At 43.6% G+C, this 26973-nt stretch overlaps 1 protein-coding gene across 1 annotated transcript in view; it reads left to right on the top strand.

Moving 5' to 3' along the window:
- Positions 1-26973, top strand: part of eif2b5 (eukaryotic translation initiation factor 2B, subunit 5 epsilon) — a 102238-nt gene that overhangs the window by 53676 nt on the left and 21589 nt on the right. Inside the window, exons 11-13 of the mRNA XM_063045298.1 lie at positions 10924-11031; positions 13317-13407; positions 14984-15107. Coding sequence (XP_062901368.1) covers positions 10924-11031; positions 13317-13407; positions 14984-15107 — 323 coding nt within the window. The remainder of the gene's footprint in view (positions 1-10923; positions 11032-13316; positions 13408-14983; positions 15108-26973) is intronic.

Raw genomic sequence — 26973 nt, forward strand, 5'->3', positions numbered from 1 at the left:
AAATTAAGTCCGCCGTAATGGAATGGCAGAACAGTTTTGATGGGCCGACTGGCCTAATTGTGCTCCTGCGTTTAATGCTAACATCATAGGCTGAAAGACCTATGTATACTGTGCTATGATCTATACTGTCCCCTAATCTGAGGAAAGACATTCTTGCCGTAGAGGGGGTACGAAGAAGGTTCACTAGATTGATTTCTGGGATGGCAGGACTTTCATATGATGAAAGACTGGATCGACTAGGCTTATACTCATTGGAATTTAGAAGATTGAGGGGGGATCTTATTGAAACGTATAAGATCCTAAAGGGATCGGACAGGCTAGATGCAGGAAGATTGTTCCCGATGTTGGGGAAGTTCAGAACGAGGGGTCACAGTTTGAGGATAAAGGGGAAGCCTTTTAGGACCGAGATTAGGAAAAACTTCTTCACACAGAGAGTGGTGAATCTGTGGAATTCTCTGCCTCAGGAAACAGTTGAGGCCAGTTCATTGGCTATATTTAAGAGGGAGTTAGATATGGCCCTTGTGGCTAAAGGGATCGGGGGTATGGAGGGAAGGCTGGTACAGGGTTCTGAGTTGGATGATCAGCCATGATTATATTGAATGGCGGTGCAGGCTCGAAGGGCTGAATGGCCTACTCCTGCATCTATTTTCTATGTTTCTATGTCTCATGTCCTCGGTGTGTAGGATGATACCCTTGATGGAGCTAGCTGAGTCAAGGTTGATCATGGATGTTGTATCTTAGCTGTCTATATTCAATACACAAGCCAGGGCTGTTGGCTGTGTAGCATGCTCCCCTTCTCCATACAGCTGATGAATCCAAAGGAATGGCAAAGACCAGTTTGGCACTACCAGCATCGCAAGAGTTGCCAATCAGCATTGAAATTAACATAAAGACTGCATTAGGGACTCCAGCTCTGGATTTTTCCTCAGGATTTATTCCCAAAACCTTTGGGTAAAGCCACATGGCAGCAGAAGTTTGAGATCAGAGTTTTCCTTCTCTTAGATTAGCTGCATTAACAGCTGACGATCCCCATCTGCCCAAAGCAACTGGTTTTAAGATGGCAGTAATCTGCCTTTGCCCCTTCGGATTTCAGTAGAAATGGTTCCACCAGGCATAGTAGTAAGCCACATGTGAAGGCCAGGAGCTGGACTTGGTTGTTAGAGGCTATTTGAGGCGCATGCCATTAGGAGCACTTAGTAGGTAGTGGGAGCTTGTCCCCATTACCACCCCTGCCTATAACAACCTTAAGATCCTTTACAGCCTCTTGCAAACCTGTGCCTTGGAACCTCAATCCACAGGAGCAATAAAGCTCTGTCTAATGCTGTCAGTTCATTGTGATGACTGGCATTAAGAGGATTATAGAATTATGAGAGGCTTGTAAAGCTTGTCCCATATTCACTGAAGCAAAGACAATTAAACTATTTAAAATTATTTAAGGATTTGTGAAAGTAAATAATGAAAGATTATTTTCACTAGCAGGTAGATATCAGTAGCAAGAGAAGATATGAAATTACGATTAGAATGGAGGCTTAAGGATTTTATTTCAAGAAGTTAATACGGTATAAAATTTGTGAATGTGCAGAGGGAGCTGGGAATAGAGGAAGAATAAAGCAGTGGAACTTGTTGAGGATTAGTGTAAATGGTTAGAACTGACTTAGCGTTGCTTCCAAACTGTATCACATCTTACTTAAGCCCATCACCCCTACATCAGCAACTCCATAAGACTAAGGCATAGGGGCAGAATGAGACCATTGGGCCCATCAAATCTACTCCGTCAATCTATTATTGCTGATTTAATATCCATCTCAGCTCTGTTCTTCTGCCACCTCCCCATAAACTTTTGACACCCTGACTATCCAAGAACCTGTCAAGCTCCGCTTTAAATGTACCCAATGACCTGGCCTCCACAGCCATCCGTGGCAATAAATTCCTACCTTCTGGCGAAAGAAATTCCTCGTCATCTCTGTTCTAAATGGACAACCCTCAATTCTGAGGCTGTGCCCTCTGGTCCTAGACTCCCTCACTATAAGAAGTATCCACTATCTGGTGGTTGGCATCCATCTGTCTTGAAGGACTACGGGTGATTATGATCATCATCACAAGCCTGAGCAGAAGGTATGGAAATCCTGAGATGCCCAGTCATCAAGATCCCATTCTCGGCCTCACCATTGTAATCTAAAGGAAAGCTCACGAAGCAATACATTGCAGGAGCTGCCAGAAGGATGTTCAATGATGTCCGGCCGCCTTAGGGGCTCCTGTCCGGATTTGCTGTCTGCGTTTACTCCCATAGCTTTCATCTCTCCCGAGACTACCCACAAGGCAGTGGAGCTATTTACCCATAGCTGGAGATCTGGTTCATGAGCACCAGGGCATGTCCACACACCAGTGGGACTGCATGCTGCATGTGCAGGGCCCAGACCTTCTCCCCGTCTGTAGTTCAGCCTGAGTCCAAAAGATGTTCAGTTTCGGTGTGTCGCCAGCAAGGAGGCACTACATGAGGCTTGCTGTTGGAGAGACTCTGTACTGGTAGGGAGAGACTTACACATTCAGCTCTCCTTTCCCGAGACTGCTAACCAGCGGTGAAAGCTGAAAGCGAGAGCAACAAGCATTGCCCACTACACTACCACACAAGATGCATCACAACAACCATTTTGACACATCCCTCTATCTAGGTCAGGGGTGGCCAACATTTTACATTCCCTGCGTCAATTTTTTTCACGCACAAGTTTAGATGTGATTTTTTTTACCACGCACGAGTTCTATATTAACATATTTTACAAGAATTGAATGGGGGTACAAGAGTTGTATGGCGCATCTGAACTCGTGAATGAAAAAATTGGCGCATGGAATGTAAAAGGTTGGCCACCCCTGATCTTGGCCTTTCAGTGTTCGATATGTTTCAGTGAGATCATTCTTCTAAACTCTAGCGAGTACAAGTCCAGAGCCGTCAAACACTCCTTCTGTGTTTACCTTTTCGGTCCCAGAATCTCCTCTGGACCCTCTCCAACACCAATGCATCTTTTTTTTAGGGGCCCAAGACTGCAAGTACTCCAAAACTCCAACCTGGTTAGAGTCCTCTGTCCTGGGCCAGTCTTTTAAGTTGCCCCCAGGTGTAGCCCATCTTTGAAGATCCTTTCTCTCCCGGGGATGAGGTCTTTGGAGCTTCTGGTGTTTTTGTAGCTCTGTGTTCTTACAAGTTGTGATTCCAATGCTTCTGTTTTTGCACCATGCTTGCGACCATCCATCGTAGAGTTCCAAACTGCAAAACTGAATGAAGATGAGGCATTGGCAGCATTTAAACGGTAGAAAAATGGTTTTAAAGGACAAGAGACAGATTGAAACAGATAGCTTTGCCATGGGGCTAGTTTGATGACCTGAAATTTATATTTGAGTAACTATAATGAAATGGTTGATAATTTTGTCCTGCCCTTGTTAAATTCATTAGGCAGCCTTCAAGTCCTTCAATTAAGTTGGCTGATGGTCTAAGGAGTGTAACTGGTTCAGAGACTGATGCAAGATTACAGAAGGTCATTTTGCCCAAGTATCCCAATATAGGAGCAGAGGAAACAGACCAAATTCAGGACAAGCTGAGGACTTTTCCCCCACAACTTTCTATAGCAAGCAGCCCATTGTCCACAGCTCTTAGGGGGCCTCAGCATTGTGTAAGCTTACCTGGTTTATGCACCATTTCTCCCAGCAGTAGTGGGGGTTTTAATGATCTGCTACTTGAGTTTATTGTCAAATGCACAAGAACATCAATGCATAGGTGCAATGAAGAAGTTAACTTATAGCAGCTTCTTGTGCACATAGCATCAGGTAAGTATCATTCAGAAGAAAAACCAACAGATTATCATCATCATCATCTTCATCAGGTGCCGTGCCCAGTTTGAGCTTTGACTGCCATGGCCCCCACACTCCTGTTTCGGGTCAAGTGGATCAATTCATTGGTATTCATTTCCAGTTCTCTGGCTGCTGTCTCCATCATCATTTGTCTTTGTTTTCCTCTTTCTTCCCTTCAATTTTTCCCATAATTACTGTGCATTCTAACTCTTTCCTAATCACATGTCCAATGAAGTTACGTTGCCCTTTCGTGATCTCATACATTATTTCTCTTTTTGTGTTTGCTCTGTTCATGACATCCTCGTTAGATATTCGTTTCATCCATGATATTCTTTGCAACCTCCTCAAAAAGCCACATCTCTGCTGCTTCAATTCGATTCCTCATGTTACTAGATGTTGTCCAACATTCTGAGCCGTACAACATAATTGGATAAATATAACATTTCAGTACTCTGAGGCAGGTTGTCATGCCTAATTTAGTATTGGTCAGTATACTCTTCATTCTCATACAGCTGTCTTTTGCCATCCCTATTCTTCTTTTCATGTCCATGTCGCACCTGCCATCAGATGCCACCCAGCTTCCTAAGTAGCAAAAATTCTGTACTTGTTTTATGTCTTCCCTGTTTATTCTCAGCCTACAGATATAGAACACAGGATAGTACAGCACAGTACAGGCCCTTTGGCCCACAATGTTGTGCTAACCCTTAAAACATGCTCCCATATAACCCCCCCCACCTTAAATTCCTCCATATACCTGTCTAGTAGTCTCTTAAATTTCACCAGTGTATTTGCCTCCGCCACTGACTCAGGCAGTGCACTCCACGCACCAACCACTCTCTGAGTAAAAAGCCTTCCTGTAATATCCCCCCTGAACTTCCCACCCCTTACCTTAAAGCCATGTCCTCTTGTATTGAGCAGTGGTGCCCTGGGGAAGAGGTGCTGGCTGTCCACACTATCTATTCCTCTTAATAACTTCTATACCTCTATTATGTCTCCTCTCATCCTCCTTCTCTCCAAAGAGTAAAACCCTAGCTCCCTTAATCTCTGATCATAATGCATACTCTATAAACCAGGCAGCATTCTGGTAAATCTCCTTTGTACCCTTTTCAGTGTTTCCACATCCTTCCTATAGTGAGGCGACCAGAACTGGACACAGTACTCCAAGTGTGGCCTAACCAGAGTTTTATAGAGCTGCATCATTACCTCGCGACTCTTAAAATCTATCCCTCGACTTATGAAAGCTAACACTTGCAAGCTTTCTTAACTACCATATCTACCTGTGAGGCAACTTTTAGGGATCTGTGGACATGTACCCCCAGATCCCTCTGCTCCTCCACACCACCAAGTATCCTGCCATTTACTTTGTACTCTGCCTTGGAGTTTGTCCTTCCAAAGTGTATTACCTCACACTTCTCCTGGTTGAACTCCATCTGCCACTTCTCAGCCCACTTCTGCATCCTATCAATGTCTCTCTACAATCTTCGACAATCCTCTACAGTATCCACAACACCACCAACCTTTGTGTTGTCTGCAAACTTGCCAACCCACACCTTCTACCCCCACATCCAGGTCGTTAATAAAAATCACAAAAAGTAGAGGTCCCAGAACAGATCCTTGTGGGACACCACTAGTCACAATCCTCCAATCTGAATGTACTCCCTCCACCACCACTCTCTGCCTTCTGCAGGCAAGCCAATTCTGAATCCACCTGGCCAAACTTCCCTGGATCCCATGCCTTCTGACTTTCTGAATAAGTACTAAAATCCATGCAGATTACATCCACTGCACTACCCTCATCTATATGCCTGGTCACCTCCTCAAAGAACTCTTATTAGGCTTGTTAGACATGATCTGCCTTCACAAAGCCATGCTGACTGTCCCTGATCAGACCATGATTCTCTAAATGCCGATAGATCCAATCTCTAAAAATTTTTTCCAACAGCTTTCCCACCACAGATGTAATGCTCACTGGTCTATAATTACCCGGACTATCCCTACTACCTTTTTTGAACAAGGGGACAACATTCGCCTCCCTCCAATCCTCCGCTACCATTCCCGTGGACAATGAGGACATAAAGATCCTAGCCAGAGGCTCAGCAATCTCTTCCCTCGCCTGGTGGAGCAGCCTGGAGAATATTCTGTCAGGCCCCGGGGGCTTGTCCGGTCCTAATGTATTTTAACAACTCCAAAACCTCCCCTCCCTTAATATCAACATGCTCCAGAACATCAGCCTCACTCATATTATCCTCACCGTCATCAAGTTCCCTCTCATTGGTGAATACCGAAGAGAAGTATTCATTGAGGACGTCGCTCATTTCCACAGTCTCCAGACACATTTTCCCACCTTTATCTCTAATCGGTCCTACCTTTGCTCCTGTCATCCTTTTGTTCTTCACATAATTGTAGAATGCCTTGGGGTTATCCTTTACCCTACTCGCCAAGGCCTTCTCATGCCCTCTACTTGCTCTTCTCAGCCCCTTCTTAAGCTCCTTTCTTGCTTCCCTATATTCCTCAATATACCCATCTGATCCTTGCTTCCTAAACCTCATGTATGCTGCCTTCTTCCACCTGACTAGATTTTCCACCTCACTTGTCACCCATGGTTCCTTCACCCTACCATTCTTTATCTTCCTCACCGGGACAAATTTATCCCGAACATCCTGCAAGAGATCTCTAAACATCGACCACATGTCCATAGTACATTTCCCTGCAAAAGCATCATCCCAATTCACACTCGCAAGTTCTAGCCTTATAGACTCATAATTTGCCCTTCCCCAATTAAAAATTTTCTTGTCCGCTCTGATTCTATCCTTTTCCATGATAATGCTAAAGGCCAGGGAGTGATGGTCACTGTCCCCCAGATGCTCACCCACTGAGAGATCTGTGACCTGACCCAGTTTGTTACCTAATACTAGATCTGGTATGGCATTCCCCCTAGTCAGCCTGTCAACATACTGTGACAGGAATCCGTCCTGGACACACTTAACAAACTCTGCCCCGTCTAAACCATTGGAACTAATCAGGTGCCAATCAATATTAGGGAAGTTAAAGTTACCCATGATAACAACCCTGTTATTTTTGCACCTTTCCAAAATCTGCCTCCCAATCTGCTCCTTGGTATCTCTGCTGCTACCAGGGGGCCAAAAGAATACTCCCAATAGAGTAACTGCTCCCTTCCTGTTCCTGACTTCCACCCATACTGACTCAAAAGAGGATCCTGCTACATTACCCAGCCTTTCTGTAGCTGTAATAGTATCCCTGACCAGTAATGCCACCCCTCCTCCCCTTTTCCTCCTTCTCTATCCCTTTTAAAGCACTGAAATCCAGGAATATTGAGAATCCATTCCTGCCCTGGTGCCAGCCAAGTCTCTGTAATGGCCACTACATCATAATTCCATGTATGTATCCAAGCTCTCAGTTCATCACCTTTGTTCCCGATGCTTCTTGCATTGAGGTACACACATTTCAGTCCTTCTACCTTACTCCATTTACACCCTTTATTCTGCTTCTCTTTCCTTAGAGCCTCTTTATATGTTAGATCTGGCTTTACTCCATGCACTATACTTGCAGTTCCCTCATGACCTTTATCCTTCTCTACCTCATTATCTGCTCTAACACTCTGGTTCCCCCCCTCCCCCCTCAAATGTAGTTTAAACCCCCCGGAGTAGCACTAGCTAACCTTCCCACAGGATGTTAGGCCCCCTGCAGTTCAGCTGCAACCCTCCCATCGGAACAGGTCCCACCTTCCCTGGAACAAGGCCCAATTGTTCAGAAACATGAAGCCCTCCCTCCTGCACCAACTCTTTAGCCATGTATTTAGCTGCATTATCTTCCTATTTCTAGCCTCACTAGCACGTGACACGGGTAGCAATCCTCAGAATGCAACCCTGGAGGTGCTGTCCTTCAACTTTGCACCTAACTCCCTAAACTGTCTTTGCAGGACCTCCTCCTTCTTCCTATCCACATCATTGGTCCCTACATGGACCACGACATCTGGCTGCTCACCCTCCCTCTTTGAAAATACTGAGAACTCGATCCTGATATCGAGATATCGCAGACCCTGCCACCGGGGAGGCAACGGACCATCTGGGATTCTCGATCTCTCCCACAGAACCTCCTATCTATCCCCCTAACTACCGAATCCCCTATCACTACTGCTCTCCTCTTTCCCCCCTTTCCTTCTGAGCTGAGGGTCCAGTGTCGGTACCAGAGATGTGACCACTACAACTTGTCCCTGGTAGGTCGTCCCCACCAACAGTATCCAAAACGGTGTACTTATTGTTGATGGGAATGGCCACAGGGGTGCTCTGCTCATTCTGTCTATTCCCCTTCCCTCTCCTGACAGTCACCCAGCAACCTGTCTCCTGACTTTTAGGGGTAACTATCTCCCTGAAACTCCTGTCTATTTCTGCCTCACCCTCATGAATGATCCGAAGTTCATCCAGCTCCAGCTGCAGTTCCCTAACTTGGTTTGTCAGGAGCTGCAGCTGGATGCACCTTTTACAGGTGTAGTCATCAAGGGCAATTGTGCTCGCCCTGACTTCCCACATCCTGCAATCGGAGCACTCAACTGCCCTAACTGCTGCCTCCATTACTTACTTCTAAGTTAATTAGATTAATTAAAGGAACATACCCGGCCTTGCCTCACTGGGAGCAAGCTCATCCGAAGCCTCTCGAGCCAAAGCCTTCCTACTTTGTCTCCCACTACTCCGTCGCCCTCTCCATTAATCTGCTTGCTTTTTTAAACTCTTCCGCTGTTCTCACAGGCCGACCTTCACATGCTTGCGCAGTTGTACCCCGTTCAAACTGCCAAAGAAATGACCTTCCCCTTCTCAATCTGCTCACTTTTTAAAACTCTCCCGCTGTTCTAACAGGCCGACCTTCACGCGCTTGCGCGGTCGTGCCCCATTCAAACTGCCGAAGAAATGACCTGATTCTGCTCCTTTTTGGATATCACCATACATTCTGTCTTTTTGCAATTGATAGATAGACCCATTTTTACACTTCCTTCAACAATTATATCAATTAAGTTTTGTAGTTCTTCCTCCGTACTAGCAATTAACAGTATCATCTGCATTTCTGAAATTATTGATGTCTTCACCGCCAACTCTGATTCCCAGGATGTCTCTTATTTTTTGTAATACTGTTTCACTGTACACATTAAATAAATCAGGGGAGAAAACACACCCCTCTCTACCGCCTCTCTTGATTTTTGTAAACTGACTCACTTCTCCATCTATTCTTACAGCGGCAGTTTGTTCCCAGTACAGATAAAATGCTGGAGGAACACAGCAGGTCGGGCGGCATTTATGAAAAGGAACAAGAGTTGATGTTTTGGGCTGAGACTCTTCATCAGGTGACCAGTCCTGATAAAGGATCGCAGCCCGAAACATCAACTCGATTGCTTTCCATAGATGCTGCCTGACCTGCTGAATTCCTCCAGCATTTTGTATGTGTTACTCTGGATTTCCAGCATCTGGAGAATCTCTTGTGTTTCTAAATTAAAAGCAATTTTTTGAAGAAAGTATAATTAGAAAAAACATTCCATTTTTGTGCAAAGTGATTATCATGTTGCTATATTGAGGTAGTAATTAAGGTTTTACTGTTTAGTTCAAGAACTGAATGGTTGAAGGGAAGTAGCCCCTAAATGTGGTGTGGGACTTGGTGGCTTCTATACCTCCTGCCTGATGGTAGCTGTGAAAAGATGGCATGGCCCAGATGGTGGGGATCTTTGATGATCGGTGTTGCCACTTCGAGGCGCTGATGGTGGGGAGGGATGTTCCCGTGATGTGTTGGGCAGAGTCCACTACTCTGTGCAGCTCTTTTGATTCCTGTGCATTCAAGTTGCAGTACCAGACCAGGATAATTTCACCAGTACATCTTACAGTTTGTTAGTGTTCAGTGACGGGTTGAGCCTCCTTAACTGAAAAAAGTATAGATGCTAGAATAATTATGATTACATCTATGTGCTGGGCCATGGAGAGGTTCTCCAAGGTGTGTTACCCTGGGCACAAGCTTCTGAAATAAAAGTGGGTGGAAATATTCAAGGGGCCAGGAGGAAATGAGAAGGTTAATGTTTGGTTCAGTAACCGTTTAGCAGAGTGGTCACTAACCTGTTATTTCTAAATGTCCAAAATCGACAATATCCTAATACAGGATAGTGCAGCACAGTACCGGCTCTGCAGCCCATGATGTTGGGCTGACCTTTTAATCTACTTTAAGATCAATATAACCTTTCCCTTCCACGTAGTCCACCATTTTCTTTTCAAACATGTGCCAATCTAGGAGTTGCTTAAATGCCCCTAATGTATCTGCTTCTACCATCACTCCTTGCAGGGCATTTCATGCACTCTGCATAAAGAACTTGTGTCTAACATTCCTCGTTTCCTCCTGGTCACCTTAAAGGTGCCACAGTAGTGTAGCCATTAGCACGACTCTGTTGCAGCTCAAGGCATTCTGGAGTTCAGAGTCCAGTTCCAGCGCCGTTCTGTTTGGAGCTTCTGTACACTCTCCTTGTGGAATCCATGGGTTTCCAGTTTCCTCCAGAAGTCCAAAGGCATACCAGATAGTCTTTGTAAATTATCCCCATGATTTGGTTAGGGTTAATCGGGTTTCTCAGGGGTTGTTGGGGCAGTGTGGCTTGAAGAGCCAGAAAGCCCTACTCCATGTTGTATCACAAAATTAAATAAATAAAATAGAATCATGCTCCCCTCGTGTTAGCCATTTCCACCCTTGGAAAAAAATCTCTGAATCTCCACTCAATCTATGCCACTTGTCATCTTGAATACCTCTAGCAGTCACCTCTCATTCTTCTTCGCCGCAAGGAGAAAAGCCCCAGTTCACTCAACCTGTCTTCATAAGTCATGCTGTGTAGTCAAGGTAATATCCTGGTAAATCTCTCCTCCTTTGTGTTCGTGTTATTGACTTCAAACTCTCTCAAGTCCTACTGGGGGAGTAATTGTACTTGTAACTGTCTGACACCTCTTTGTTTCAAGTAGCTTGCTGTGTGACCCGCTCCTCTCATCTGAGTTTTGCTCCCCGGTTTACTGCCTTCTCACTGCATCTTTTCAACATCTCTTGCAGGTCTGAATCTGAAACCTCAGTCAGTGAGTGAGAGTGAGAGTGAAATGAGTCTCTGCTCACAAGAGGAAGAGGACAGAAGTATTTCACCCCAGCTGGACGATGTGAAAGGTGAGGTGTCACAGCTAACCCTAGAATGGTGCCAGTACTGGATTTGGCTTTAGTTATCAAAAGATTAGATTTATTTGTCACGTGCACATCAAAAGCTCTATCAGGAAGGCTCTATAATGTGTAATTAAAACTGCTCAGCGCATCACCGGCACCAGCCTATTCTTCTTCAAGAAGACGCCACACCCTAGTGGCTTCAATGACTACAGACCGGTGGCATTGACCTCCCACATCATGAAGACCCTGGAGAGACTTGTTCTGGAGCTGCTCCGGCCTATGGTCAGGCCACACTTAGATCCCCTCCAGTTCGCCTACCAGCCCCGACTAGGAGTTGAGGATGCCATCGTCTACCTGCTGAATCGTGTCTAGGACCACCTGGACAAGCCAACGAGCACTGTGAGGGTCATGTTTTTTGATTTCTCCAGTGCATTCAACACCATCCGCCCTGCTCTGCTGGGGGAGAAGCTGACAGCGATGCAGGTGGATGCTTTCCTGGTATCATGGATTCTTGATTACCTGACTGGCAGACCACAGTACATGTGCTTGCAACACTGTGTGTACGACAGAGTGAACAGCAGCACTGGGGCTCCACAGGGGACTGTCTTGTCTCCCTTTCTCTTCACCATCTACACCTCGGACTTCAACTACTGCACAGAGTCTTGTCATCTTCAGAAGTTTTCTGATGACTCTGCCATAGTTGGATGCATCAGCAAGAGAGATGAGGCTGAGTACAGGGCTACGGTGGGAAACTTTGTCACATGGTGTGAGCAGAATTATCTGCAGCTTAATATGAAAAAGACTGAGGAGCTGGTGGTGAACCTGAGGAGGGCTAAGGCACTGGTGACCCCTGTTTCCATCCAGGGGGTCAGTGTGGACATGGTGGAGGATTACAAATACCTGGGGATACGAATTGACAATAAACTGGACTGGTCTAAGAACACTGAGGCTGTCTACAAGAAGGGCCAGAGCCGTCTCTATTTCCTGAGGAGACTGAGGTCCTTTAACATCTGTCGGACAATGCTGAGGATTTTCTACGAGTCTGTGGTGGCCAGTGCGATCATGTTTGCTGTTGTGTGCTGGGGCAGCAGGCTGAGGGTAGCAGACACCAACAGAATCAACAATCTCATTCGTAAAACCAGTGATGTTGTGGGGATGGAACTGGACTCTCTGATGGTGGTGTCTGAAAAGAGGATGCTGTCCAAGTTGCATGCCATCTTGGACAATGTCTCCCATCCACTACATAATGTACTGGTTGGGCACAGGAGTACATTCAGCCAGAGACTCATTCCACTGAGATGCAACACTGAGCGTCATAGGAAGTCATTCCTGCCTGTGGCTATCAAACTTTACAACTCCTCCCTTGGAGGGTCAGACACCCTGAGCCAATAGGCTGGTCCTGGACTTATTTCCATCTGGCATAATTTACATATTATTTAATTATTTATGGTTTTACATTGCTATATTTATACTCTATTCTTGGTTGGTGCAACTGTAACAAAATTCAATTTCCCTCCAGATCAATAAAGTATGTCTGTCTATCTGTATCAAGGACATATTTACAGAAAGGGTGCTGGAAATGGGCTGGTAACATCATGAAGAATCCCATCCACACTACTAAAGAACTGTTCCTCCCATTCCCATTAGGGAGGAGGCTAAGTAGCATCCACACCAGGAGTCAAAAGCACTACTTTCCCCAAGTAGTAAGGCTGATCAACACCTCCACCCACTAACTCCACCACTACTTTATTATTTCCCATCAGTCACCGTACGTACTGCCTAGCGTTACTTTATGGACGTACAATCGATCTATCTATATAAGCTATCTTATGTATTTATATTTATGTTTTTTAATTATTATTGTGTTCTTTATCTTTTGTTCTTTTTGTGCTGCATAGGACCCTGAATAAATATTATTTTGTTCACCTTGCATTTGTGTATAGGCAATGACATGAAACTATCTTGAATCTTGAAACATACAGTGAAATGTGTCATTTGCTTCAGTGACCAGTACAGTCCGAGGATGTGCTAGGAACAGCCCACAACTAACCTATATGTGTTTGGAATGTAGGAGGAACCCAAAGGAAACTCGTGCAGCCACAAGGGAAAACGTACATACTCCTTACAGGCAGCACAGCATTCGAACCCCGATTGCTATCGCTGGGAAGGGTTATGCTGGCCCCTACAATACTGTGCTGCCCCATATTAGCAACAGGGCAGTACAGCAATCAAGTTCTCCTTTTATGCTGCCTTTCACATGTGACATCTTCTATATTTTTGTCTTCCCACAGTATTTCAGAATGAAGTTCTTGGCACCTTGCAGCGAGGGCTGGAGGAAAATATTTCCTGTGATCACCTTGTGTTGGAGATTAATTCTCTCAAGTGAGTAACTGTCAATCAATATTCAACTCCTGTGTGTTTAGTGAGTGAGTTTTTGCCTGATGGCATCCCAGAACGTCTCTCATCACATTAACTGCTGTGCAGTGTAAGTAGATAAGTGAACTGAGAAGGCATTTGGTATGCAGCCAGCTGCCTCTCACTGAAGTGGATGGTGGTTAGGAGATTCTTGTAGTATTGAGTGACAGAATCTTGCTGCCAAGTTCATTGTGAATCTCACTTTGTGATTAGTACAGTGGTGTCTTTAATATTCTTTTGATGAAATGGCTCTTACAAATAGAGCTGTAGCTTATTTATATAGCCTGGCTGCTGTACTTCATTAGGGGCTTGAGGAGATTTAGTATGTCACCAAAGACTCTAGCAAGCTTCTACAGATGGACTGTGGAGAGCATTCTAACTGGTTGCATCACTGCCTCATATGGAGGGGCCACTGCACAGGATCGGAGAAAGCTGTAAATTTGTGTTGAAAAAGTGATTATCTTTGTCACTGATAGCAAGAAGTAAACAGCAAGAAAATTCTGAACTGCTTTCACTTTATTTTTAAGAATTCAGACTTGGAGATGCCAGAAACAGCCATTAGTCGTGATGGAGTGAACAGTTTTATATAATGTCAGTTGTGTGTGCTTGTGTTACGTTATCCATTTGGTCTGATGGATGCCAATTCAAAATTCTGTAAAGCAAAAAGTCAGTGCTATGATTTTAGGTAATTTTGTTTTTATTTACTTTATGCATGAATGCAGTGAAACAGTCCATTATCTGCACGAGGTGTCTGCGCTGATTTTGTTCATTTGCAGTCAATCAAAAGAACGTGGCAATGATGAATTCTTCCATTGATAATTAATAGGAACTGTGTGTGTATGATGTTGTTGTAGTAGTAGTAGTAGTAGTAGTCATACTTTATTGATCCCGGGGGGAAATTGGTTTTCGTTACAGTTGCACCATAAATAATTAAATAGTAATATGTAAATTATGCCAGGAAATAAGTCCAGGACCAGCCTATTGGCTCAGGGTGTCTGACCCTCCAAGGGAGGAGTTGTAAAGTTTGATGGCCACAGGCAGGAATGACTTCCTATGACGCCCTGTGTTGCATCTCAGTGGAATGAGTCTGTATAGATGTAGTGTATATATATATATATATATGATAAAATTTATATTTATAGTAAATTAAGTAGTGCAAAATGAGAGCAAATTAGAAGAAAAAGTAGTGAGGTAGTGTATAAGATTGTTTAACATCATTTTTAGTACACAAGTGTAAAGAAAAACAAAATAATTGTTACTCTGAATCTTATGCAGCACAAAAAACACTAAGATAAAGAACACAATAATAATAAAACACAATAAATATAAATACATAAGTTAGCTTACATACCTAGATTAACTTTATGTACATAAAGGTCTTACCAGAGATATCTACATCCTGTGTACAAACTAATGAAATATTGGTGACTTGAGAAGTTAACCATTTTATCTCCAAAGAAAATGCCTGTTTCCAACATATTTAAAAGATTCATCCTGTATGTTATTTTCTTTTCTCTGTATAAATGTAAGTTTCCCTCCCCAGGTATGCCTACAACATCAGCATGAAGGATGTGACGCAGCTCACTACGAAGGTGGTCCTGGAAATGCCGCTCCAACAGCACAGATCTGAACTCTCTGCCACACAGTACGCCAATGCCCTCATCTCTGTGAGTATTCAGGCCAAGTAGATGGCCCACCAGCTGGTGAAACTAAGTACTACTAGGTCTGCAGAACACCTTGTGTTTGTAATGACTGAGGTCTGGTGATGAGAGGAGACTGATGGCTTCAGAACAATGAGTACACAGTGCTTGGTAGTTGGTGGAGGGCTGGTATTGTTGGATGGGATTTGGTAAATAGTTCAATGTTTTGTTAACTGGAGCATTTATGTGTACCCACAAGTAAAGCCCTCCCACCATTGCGTACATCTACAAGAAACAGTGTCGTAGGAAAGCAGCATCCATCATCAAGGACCCCTATCATACAGGCCACATTCACTGCTGCCATCAGGAAGGAGTTACAGGAGCTTCAGGTTCAACCACACCTCCAGGTTCAGGAACAATTATTACCCCTCATCCATCAGGCTCCTGAACCAGAAGGGATAACTTCACTCATCCCAACACTGAACTATTCCCACAGTCTGTGGACTCGCTTTCAAGGACTCTTCATCTCATGTTCTCTATGTTTATTCCTTAGAGTTACAAAATACACATGGACTAAGATGTTAACTGTCCTGTGCTATCACCAGTGGGATCATCAGTTGATCTGCCACCTGTCTTCAGGAGTTTCGGTTCGCTTATGATCAAGACTCCCTCGAGGTGGTGGGCCAGCAGTGCTAAAGCACCACCCCCCACTGGTGAGCTTAAAAACTTGGCATCTGCCTCTATCAGTCATTTCCATCCAACAGATAGTCTGCTCTTCAGGTGTCTGTGCAACTACTGGAGGGTTTGCAAAAGATGTATACACTGTCCAACTATCTGCCCCTCTGGACATACTTGGTCCACACCCATGCTGATCCTTTCTCTGCTGCCTCAGCTACAGCCCTGCTGGTTGACTTGATCTCTCTTCTAGTGAAGCCAAGGTCACGCAGCCACTTCTGGAGAGTGAACGCAATAAACCCACAGCAGCCTACTTCGAATGGATAGCATGAGACCTTCCACCCTCTGTCTCTGCACTCTGATCTTAACTCTGCATACTTGGTTAACTTGTGCTCATGGGCTTCATCAATGTTGTCTTCCCAGGGGACTGTGAGTTCACCAATAACCACTTCTCTACCGGTGTCAGACCATACGATTATATCTGGACGCAATGTTGTGAAAGCTATTTGCTCCGGGAAACCGCCTTTCCCGTCCAGATCAGCCTTGACACACCAATCACTGGCTGAAGAAAGTATGCTTGATTGTGAGCCTGTGCTTTACACCCTTGACTTGGAGCCGCCTTTCACAAATGATATGTGATGTTCTCTGCAGCATGGGGCATGAGATAAGTTGTGCTGCAGTACTCTCTGCTCAACCGCTTCTGTTACAACTTTGAGAACGTTATGTCATGTCTCCAAGTGTACATGCCGCTGGAAAGATTGACTCTGCATGCACTCAAGATATGTTGAAGTTTTCCCTTCTCGCCATAAGCAGCACAGCTGTCCGTCTTATCTTCATACCAGGTGCTGAGGTTGGCATGTGTTGGGAGCAGATGGTACGCTGCTCTGCATAGAAAAGAAATGCGGAGCGGTTCCATCTGCCACAGAACATTTCAAGATAGATGTCGTTGTTCAACACTTTCCCACCGGGTCCAAGCCCCTTGTTTGGCCAGGCCAGCTGTTTTAGTTAACCTCTTCTCCTCTTCTACCTCTTGTATTTCTTGTGTTCTTGTGTATTTCTTTATGTTCTCTATGTTTATTCATTATTCATTATTATTTTGTGTTTTTGTACCGTATTTATACAGAGTTGTCTTTTGCACATTGGTTGTTTGTCCTTGTGCGTGGTTTTTCACTAATTCTGTATTATTTATTTGTATTTACTGTGAATGCCATCAAGAAAGTGAAACTCAGGGTTGTATATGGTGACAGATAGAAAAGGTACTTTGATAATAAGTTTACCTTGAACAAGGTGCTGCCTCTCATCAAACACTACCCTGTAGTGGGGATGGTCAGCATTTTTTCACCTTGTGTGCGGGATGGAGAGAACATTCCAGTAACGTTAAAGCAGATGTACACTATCTGATTAGGTGCCTAATAAAGTGACCACTGAGCCGTGTGTTTGTGGTCTTCTGCTGCTGTAGCCCATCCAGTTAAAGGTTCAATGTGTCATACATTTAGACGTGCTCTTCTGCACACCACTGTTGTAACGGGTGATTATTTGAGTTACTGTCGCTTGAACTAGTCTGGCCATTCTCCTCTGCCCTCTTTCATTAACAAGGCATTTTCATCCACAGAACTGCACTCACTGGATGTTTTCTTTTTGTTTTTCCCTACCATTCTCTGTAAACTCCAGAGACTGTTGTGTGTGAAAATCCAGGAGATCAGTTTGTGAGATACTCAAAACACACTGACTGGCACCAACAATCATTCCATGGTCGAAGTCACTTAGATCATATTTCTTGCCAATTCTGATGATTGGTCTGTACAACAACTGGACCACTTGACCATGTCTGTATGTTTTAAGTTGCTTCCACATGATTGGCTGATTTGATATTTGCAATAATGAGCAGGTATACCAAATAAAATGGCCGCTGAGTGTATGCAGAAGTGAGCAAGGATGAAACGTATGCTATTACTTATTAATAAAAAGATTCTGCAGATACTCAAAATCTTGACTGCATACATATGGTGCTTGATCCATGGCCACCTCATCTGCCACAATGAAGCCACGTTCAGGATGGAGGAGTATCACCCTCATTCTTTTGGGGTATTCTTCAACCTGATGGCATGAACAAAGTTTTCTCTAACTTGCAGTGATTTCTTCCCCCCACTTTTTCTCTTTCTCCGTTTCTGGTTCTGCGCTCTCCCTTTCTATCCTATCACTTTCGTTCTTAGTCCTTCACCTCTTCCACCAATCACTTCCCAGCTTGAGACCCTTCATCAAGACCAGAAAGGGCGGAGACAGAAGCCAGGATAGTAAAGTGGGGAGGAGGGGGAGTGAAGGAGTTCAAGCTGGCAGGTGATGGGTGAGACCAGCTGAAGAGGAAGGTCCGTGGGTGGGTGAAGAAGCTGGGAAGTATAGGTGGAAGTGATAACAGATTGAAGACAGAGGAATCTGATAGGAGAGGATGGTGGATCATGGAAGAAGGGAACCATAGTTTGTGTGTGTTGCTCAATATTTTCAGCATTGAAGCTCTTGTGTTCACCTACTTGCTTTGCCACTTTCAGAGAGATATGTACTTGAATCCCCAGATCCATCTGTTTATCAGTGTTGTTAAATAAACTGTCATTAATTGTATACAGACAGTTGAGTGTATATAGATCAGTTTAGTTAAAGTTCCGAAAAAGAAGGTATTTGATTGAGGACTGAGGAGGGCACAGTGGACAATTAGAGAAAAGTAGGACGAAGGGCACCTGAGGGAGGTGATGGGCATATACTTTATACTTTATTGTCACCAAACAATTGGTACTAGAACGTACAATCATCACAGTGATATTTGATTCTGTGCTTCACACTCCCTGGATTACAAATATTAAATATTATAAATATTAAAAATAGTTAAAAATTAGTAAATATTAAACATTTAAATTATAAATCATAAATAGAAAAATGGGGAGTAAGGTAGTACAAAAAAACTGAGAGGCAGGTCCGGATATTTGGAGGTACGGCCCAGATCCGGGTCAGGTTCCGTTCAGCAGTCTTATCACAGTTGGAAAGAAACTGTTCCCAAATCTGGCCTTACGAGTCTTCAAGCTCCTGAACCTTCTCCCGGAGAGAAGAGGGACGAAAAGTCTATTGGCTGGGTGGGTTGTGTCCTTGATTATCCTGGCAGCACTGCTCCGACAGCGTGCAGTGTAAAGTGAGTCCACAGACGGAAGATTGGTTTGTGTTATGTGCTGCGCCGTGTTCACGATCTTCTGCAGCTTCTTTCGGTCTTGGACAGGACAACTTCCATACCAGGTTGTGATGCTCCCTAAGAAGAATGCTTTCTACGGTGCCTGTATAAAAATTAGTGAGGGTTTTAGGGGACAGGCCAGATTTCTTTAGTTTTCTCAGGAAGTAAAGGCACTGATGGGCCCTCTTTGCAGTGAACTCTGCTTGGTTGGGCCAAGTCAGTTCATTTGTGATGTTGACCCCAAGGAACTTAATGAGGAGTGAGAGAGGAATTGGAATAGAGAAGAATGGAAAAAGGGCAAGGGAGTGGAATTTAAACGCAAAAAAGGGAGTGGAATTACTAGGTTAAATAAATTGATATTAATCCTTTGTACCTGTAAGCTCTAGAGAAATAAAAGCGAAGGTTATATCCTTGTAACGTAAACCTTGTGTAATATTGGTCAAGGTAAAACTACACTATGTGCATTGCAAGGATTGCTGAAGTGCTGTACTCCATTGCTGGACTTGGAGTTGGTTTATTATGAATGAGACACAGTGAAAAGCTGTTCACACAGATCTGATCATTACACAGTGCGTTGAGGCAGAACGGTAACAGTACAGACTTGACGTGTGGTCTGACCTGAGGAAGAAATTATTCTATCAAGATATTTCAGCCCCTATCTGCATTGGTAATTCTTATTTTTTAAATGCATCCACTGTTTCTTTCATGGGCATCTAAGCAGCTGTTTAGTTAAAAAGCACTTAGTGAAGGCAGTGTTCCAAATTGCCTTTCTCAAGCCCTTAAGCAATTATCTCATACTGTGACTTCTCCCATCTGCATGGCCTTTTAGATGCTGAGAATCTGAAATAAATAGAACATCTTGTGAAAAACACAAGTATCGGGCTGGGTATTCAAAGTGAGATTTTCAGTGATCGCACCAGGTGTAGGCATTTGACTTGGAACATAGACCAGTCCAGCACAGTACTGGCCCTTCGGCCCTTCGGCCCACAATAGTGTGTCAACCTTTTAACCCACTGCAGGTGGTGTAGTGTGGTGTCCATACTCAGCTGGAGGGCTGTCCCCTCCTGTCAGTGCTGGCCTCCAATGTTCCGTCATTGGAATGACAAGCTAGATTGCATGTGTATGTTCATTGAATTGAGTAGACTTTATTTTATTTGTCCTTCACATACATGAGTAAAAATCTTTGTTATGTCTCTGTCTGAATATGCAATTTATAGTAATTTATATTAATAGTATGTACAGAAAGATATACGCACTTGGAATGTGGGACATGGGCTATATGTATGTGTGTGTGTATTTTTTTTTGCGGGACTGTATGTTTGCTTGCAATCTTGAATGCGCTATGTGTGCCTTGTGCTGAGTATGTTTTGCACCTTGGCCACACAGGAACACTGTTTGGTTCAGCTGTATTCATGTGTGGTTGAATGATAACAAAACTTGAACTACTCCAAGATCAATCTAACCCTTCCCACCTGCATAGCCCTCCATTTTCCTGTTATCCATGTACCTATCTAAGAGTTTCTGAAATATCCATAGTGTATCAGCCCCTGACCCGAAACAGCCGGAATAAGCTGCTAATACATTAAATACATGTGCAAAGTTGTCATGCTGTCCCTTAAGTAGAGGAACGGCAGATGAAAAGATAAACACAAGATTCTGCAGATGCTGGAAATCTTGAGCATCACACTCAAAGTGCTGGAGGAACTCAACAAGTGAGGCGACATCTATGGAGCAGAATGAACAGTCAATGTTTTGGGCCGAGACCATTCTGCCCTCTTCCCTTCCAGTTCTGATGAAGGGTTTAGAAGTTTAACATGGAAAAATGGCACAATGAGGGCAGCCTTCAGCTAATACGATATTTTTGTTGGGTGATGGGATGTGACCACCAGGAAATACCATTCTGTATTTGTACTCGGTCTGGTTTTGAACCTGTTCTGTACATCTATTGAGGTAGAGGTTTATATCGATGGAGTGTTGGTATTGGTTTATTGTTCTCGTGTACCAAGATAAAGTGAAAGAAACAAAATCTCAGTATATTTAAGGTGGAGAATTGTCAAATCTTTTTGAACACACACAAAATGCTGGAGCAACTCGGCAGGTCAGGAGAGGAAAAGGGTCGACGTTTTGAGCTGGGACACTTCATCAGGACTGGAAAGGACAGGAGAAGCAGCCAGAACAAGAAGGTGGAGAAATCATGGTTGGTCAGGGGTTTGAAAGTTATGGGATGAAGGCAGGAGAATGGGGTTGGAAAAAATACAGACCCTGATGAAGCGTCTCCACCCAAAACATCAGCTGTTTATTTCCATCTGCCTGACCTGCTGAGTTCCTCCAGCACATTGTGTGTACTGATACTGATATAGACCCAAATGAGTGGCAGAGAGGCTTAATAGGCCAAACAGCCTAATTCAGGTCCTGTATCAAAGTTCAAAGTAAAGTTATTATCAAAGTATATGTCACCATATACAACTCTGAGGTTTGTTTCTTGTGGGCATACTCAGTAAATCCAAGAAACACAACAGAATCATTTAAAGACTGTATCCAACAGGATGGACAAACAACCAAAGACAACGAACTGTCCAAATATAAAAGAAAAAAAATAATAAATATTGAGAACATAAGGTGAAAGGTCCAGAGGTTTTTGGAACATTTTAGTGATGGAATGTGAAGTTATCTCTTCTGGTTCAAGAGCCGATGGTTGAGGGTTTCTGAGCTGGTGTTCTGGCAATTCTTCTGGAGGCCTGCTGCAAAGTGGCTTGTGTTGGTGGATGGCAATTGTAAATTGATTTATTATTGGACATACCAGGAACAATGAAAACTTTGTTTTACAAGCCATTCATACAAATAGTTTAATCACAACAGTGCATTGAATCAGAATCAGGTTTATTATCACCGGCATGTGATGTGAAATTCGTTAACTTAGCAGCAGCAGTACAATGCCATACATAATACAGAAGAAAAAAACAAAATAAAATAATAATAATAAGTCAGTTACAGTATATGTATATTGAATAGATTAAAAATTGTGCAAAAAACAGAAACACTATATATTAAAGAAGTGAGGTAGTGTCCAAGGGTTCAATGTCCATTTAGCAATCAGATGGCAGAGGGGAAGTAGCTGTTCCTGAATCTCTGAGTGTGTGCCTTCAGGCTTCTGTACCTCCTACCTGATGGCAACAGCACGCTGGAGGTCTTTAATAATGGATGATGCCTTTCTGAGTCACCGCTCCCTGAAGATGTCCTGGGTACTTTGTAGGCTAGTATCCAAGATGGAGTCAACTAAACTTAAAATCCTGTGCAGCTTCTTTCGGTCCTGTGCAGTAGCCCCTCCATACCAGACAGTGATGAAGCCTGTCAGAATGCTCTCCATGGTACATCTATAGAAGTTTTTGAGTGTATTTGTTGACATACCAAATTACTTCAAACTTCTAATGAAGTATAGCCACTGTCTTTGCCGCCTTTATAACTGAACAATAACAGAGTGCAGAATATAGTTACATAGGAAAGCGCAGAACCGGCTGACAGTAAGGTACAAAGGCCATGGCGAGGTATATTGTGAAGGCAAGAGTTTGTCTTTAACATATATAAGAGCCCATTCAATAGTTTTTACATAGATATTATGGGAATTTAGGGATATTGGGTTAGTATTCAGGTAAAAGATTAGCTGTAATGGCAAACCAGGCCCACTCAAGCAAATAGTTCCCCTTTTGCTCTTTTCCATAAATGCTGCCTGGCCTGCTGATTTTCTCCAGCATTTTGTGTGTGTCGCTTGGATTTTCTGCATCTGCAGATTTTCTCGTATTGTACTTTTTATCAGAATCAGGTTTAATATCACTGGCATGTATCATGTGATTTGTTGTTTTGCGCTAGTAGTACGTTGCAGTACATTAAAAAAACTAAATTAGGATAAGAACTATATATAAAAAGATGCCATTAAATAAGTAGTGCAAAAGGTGAGGTTCATCATTCATTCAGAACTCCGATGGCAGAGCAGGAGAAGCTGTTCCTCAAGCATTGAGTGTGCGGCTTTGACATCACTCAACAAGCTGACTGTCTCACTCCTGTATGGTGTTTTCTACCACGTAGGCCATTCGGCCCGTTGAGTAGCAACTGTCAAAGCAGTTTTCACTTTTGGAGACGGAAGAGACCGCTGGCACTGGAATCTGGAGCATCAATCAGTCTGCTGGAGGAACTCAGTTGGCTGAGCAGCATCTGCAGGAGGAAAAGTCTTTTCAAATATTGCTAGGGTGAAATGCTTCCTCAGGACTCGTTTATTACCAGTCTGCAATTGCTCTTGAAGATGATAGAGCGTTCACTGTCTTGCTGATGTGTAGGTTGTATAATAATCATTTCCCCCAATTGACCCCACATCAAGTGGAGGGTGCAGGATCGCTTTTAACATTTAAGAGAAATTTGAATGGGTACGTGGATGGGAGGAGTATGGAACCATGGTCTGGATGCAGGTTGATGGGACTAGGCAGGTGAATGGTTCACCATAGACTAGATGGGCCTGCTTTTATAACTGGAATGGTGTTGGGGAGTTACAGGAATTATCCCCAGCTTTTGTGAAGAGAGAGCAATATAAGGCCATAAGACATAAAAGCAGAACTATACCATTCGGCCCACCAAGTCTGTTCAGCGATTTAATCATGACTGATATATTTTCCCTCTCAGTCCCATTCTCCTGCCTTCTCCCTTTCAACTTAAATCGAGAACCTTTCAACTTCCACGTTAAATGTACTCATTGACTGTACCTAGCCATCTATGGCAATGAATTCCACATTTCATTGCCCTTTGGCTGAAGAAATTCCTCCTTATCTTCGTTCCAAGGAGATGTTCCTCTATTCTGAGTCTGTTTGACTCTCCAACTATTGGAAATGCCATCTCCACATCCACTCTATCTACATCTGTTTGCAGGCCTTTCAGTATTTGGTAGGTTTCAATTAAATTCCCCTTCACCCCCCATTCTTCTAAACTCTTGCGAATACAGGCTCAAAGCCATCAAACACTCCTCATATTAACTCTTTCATTCCTGGGATCATTCTCATAAGAAACCCCATGGGGCCCAAAACTGTTCACAATACTCCAAACAAGATAAAACCCACAGATGCTGGAAATCTGAGCGATACTCCAGATGTGGTTTGACCAACGCCTTATATGCCTCAGCATACACTTCTGCACAGGGATGATCAGTCTGCAAGGGAAATCTATAAGAGTGGCATTCCCAGGAATCTGCCCTCCGTGACCTTCCCAGGTAGTATTGTAGGTTTTTCACACAAGGTGGTTATTGGCAGAGACACAAAGACTTGGAGAGGCTTGCAGCACTTTTTTTTTGCAGAAAATTCTGACCTTATAATCTTAAAACACAAATTCAGCAAAACTATCAGAAGAGGGAACCTGGGTGTGGAGCTTCTAATGAACTTTAACCTGCTAGAGATTCCTCTGCAGTTTTGCAGCCCATTGAATTGTTTTTATTGGGCTGTGATTGTGAAATAGAAGTTGGAAGAAACGATTTGAGCATTCTTGGCATAATTATTCCAAAGGAGCAATATTTGAACAAAGAACCTCTATTTTGCAAAAAAAAAAGACATACATGAAGTGATAAATGAGTTGATAATGGTGCACTAAGTGTGCACCTCCTGTTTACTCCATTTTAGGCTTGTCAAAGCCGGAAAGGGGGTTATATGTCATTGAATGGAAATGGAATGAGTTCATACAGCATGTCTGAGCTCTCTACATCGGTACAGAGCTCTGCCAGCACATCGAGATGTCTGTGGAAAAATGCTGCCAACTGGCACATTCCAGACTGCAGGAACGCACTGAGGCTCGGTACAGCCACTGCAAAGGCTCGGTGGGGAAACTGAGGGTTCTTCTGTAAGAGAGTGAGGGGCCAGGTTGGGGGAGGAAACCCCTCAATTATTGTAGTAGTATACCACCCCAGAGTGGCAGCAGTGCTATTGATGTGTATGAATGCACTGGAACAATACAGGCTATCAATGAAAAGCCATTGAATGGTTTATTCCTGTAAATAACTTTTTATAATGGAGGTTTATTTTGTTAAAAAGAATCAGTACAGTGCTGGCAAATTTTCCAACCGATAGTGTTCTCCTTTCACCTCCGGTACTTCCTGCCTGCTCGTTATCTACAGGATGCATTGTACTGTAGCAATTTGCCAAAATGTCACAGCTCCACCTCAGCCCAGCACTACCAGCCAGAGGAGCAAGAGTGGCGGTGTATAGGAATATCATCACTCCTGCGATCCCGGCTAATCAGATGCCATCCTGACCTGAACACAGTTTTTGCCTTTTTTATTCTCCCTTGGATGCTGTTAAAGCACTGGGAATAACCAGGATTTTTTTTCCCTTCAAACTACTTATTTAATTTATATATACAGAATGTCTCCAAAGGAGGTATAAGGTGCTCCTTCCCTCCTTTACGCCGCAGGTCACACTTGGGCAAGGTGTAGCGCCTGCTTAACCCGCCCCCCCCCAGGGCTGATCAGGGTCACGTGAAGCCATGGGACCAGGTGGTGGATGGTTGTATGAGCAGCTGGTGCATATGACAAGTCTTGGTTCTGCGACCACTGACACCAGGCAGACAATCTGTGAAGATAGTATCAGGATAATAGCTGGGGTCACCCGTCCTGTAGAGACACTGCCCAGAAGGCAATGGCAAACCGTTCTGTAGAAAATTTGCCAAGAACAGTCAATCACCTGAAATTCGAGACAGTTTCTAGAGTAGGTTACATGGCTAGCACACCATTGTGGGCCAAAGGGCCTGTAATGTGCTGTAGGTTTCTATGTTCTATGATCTACATCATACAGCATCGCACATAATGAATGAATGATCTTGTGAATAACCAGGATTTTAACAGGATTTTTTTTCCTCTTTGCACTACTTTATTTAATTTAATTATATGTATGGAGAGATAAATGGATACACTGATTGTAATTTATAGCTTTTATTATGAAGTATTGCCCTGTACTGCTGCTGCATGATAACAAATTTCATGACGTATGCCAGTGATACTAAGCCTGATTCTGATTCTGAACCTCACGTGTACAAACCGTGTACAACAATGCTTTAAGAAGGCTTGTTAAAACAGTAAACTACCAGCCTTGCCCGTGGCCATTCCTCTTGAATGTTTGAAAAGCTCTTCACTGACAAAAATTTTACACATAGTTGTAACTAATGAGTACATTAGCGTGGGCTTGAGATTCATCCATCTCTCTCTCTCGCCCGCCCCCCCCCCCGCTCGACCCCCTCCCCCTCCCTGTCTCTCAGACCTGGAGGAACTCAGCAAGTCAGGAAGCATCTATGGAGAGGAATAAACAAATGAACAGATGCCATTTTCACAGTTGCGTAGCGGTTAGCGTGACACTATTACAATTCGGAGTTCAATTCTGGAGTCCTCCGGAAGGAGTGTCTATGTCCTCCCCATGGAATGTGTAGGTTTTCTCTGGGTGCTGCAGTTTTCTTTCTCATCCCAGAGATGGGTAAATTGTCCCACGATTAGGTTAGAGTTAAAGCAGGATTCTCTGGTTGCTGGGTGGCAGGGCTTGAAGGGCCTACTCCACTCTGTATCTCTAAATAAATAAACTGATGCTGCCTGACCTGCTGAGTTCCTCCAGCAGTTTGTGTCTGTGAGCATACCTAATGCTTAGGTATTCTCATTGTACACAGTTTTATTGAGGGCGAGAGCGCTAATACTAGCTGCGGGGGAAAAAAATCATCTACTATTCCAGCTGCCGCCTGTTTTGTATATTTGTACGTTCTCCGCATGACCATGTGGGTTTCCATCCACAACCTAAAGATGTACCAGTTGGTAGGTTATTGCAGCAGGTCATTGTGAATTGTCCCGTGATTAGGTTAGTCTTAAATCAGGGGTTGCAGGGAGACGTTGCTTGAAGCGTCGGAAGGGCCTTTTCCACAATGTATCTCAATAAAATAAAAAGTGAAAAAAAAATACTGTTGTTGGACATTAGTGAAACTAATTGAATGCCAATT

This window comes from Mobula hypostoma, chromosome 4 (genome assembly GCF_963921235.1).
Source record: "Mobula hypostoma chromosome 4, sMobHyp1.1, whole genome shotgun sequence".
NCBI lineage: Eukaryota > Metazoa > Chordata > Chondrichthyes > Myliobatiformes > Myliobatidae > Mobula > Mobula hypostoma.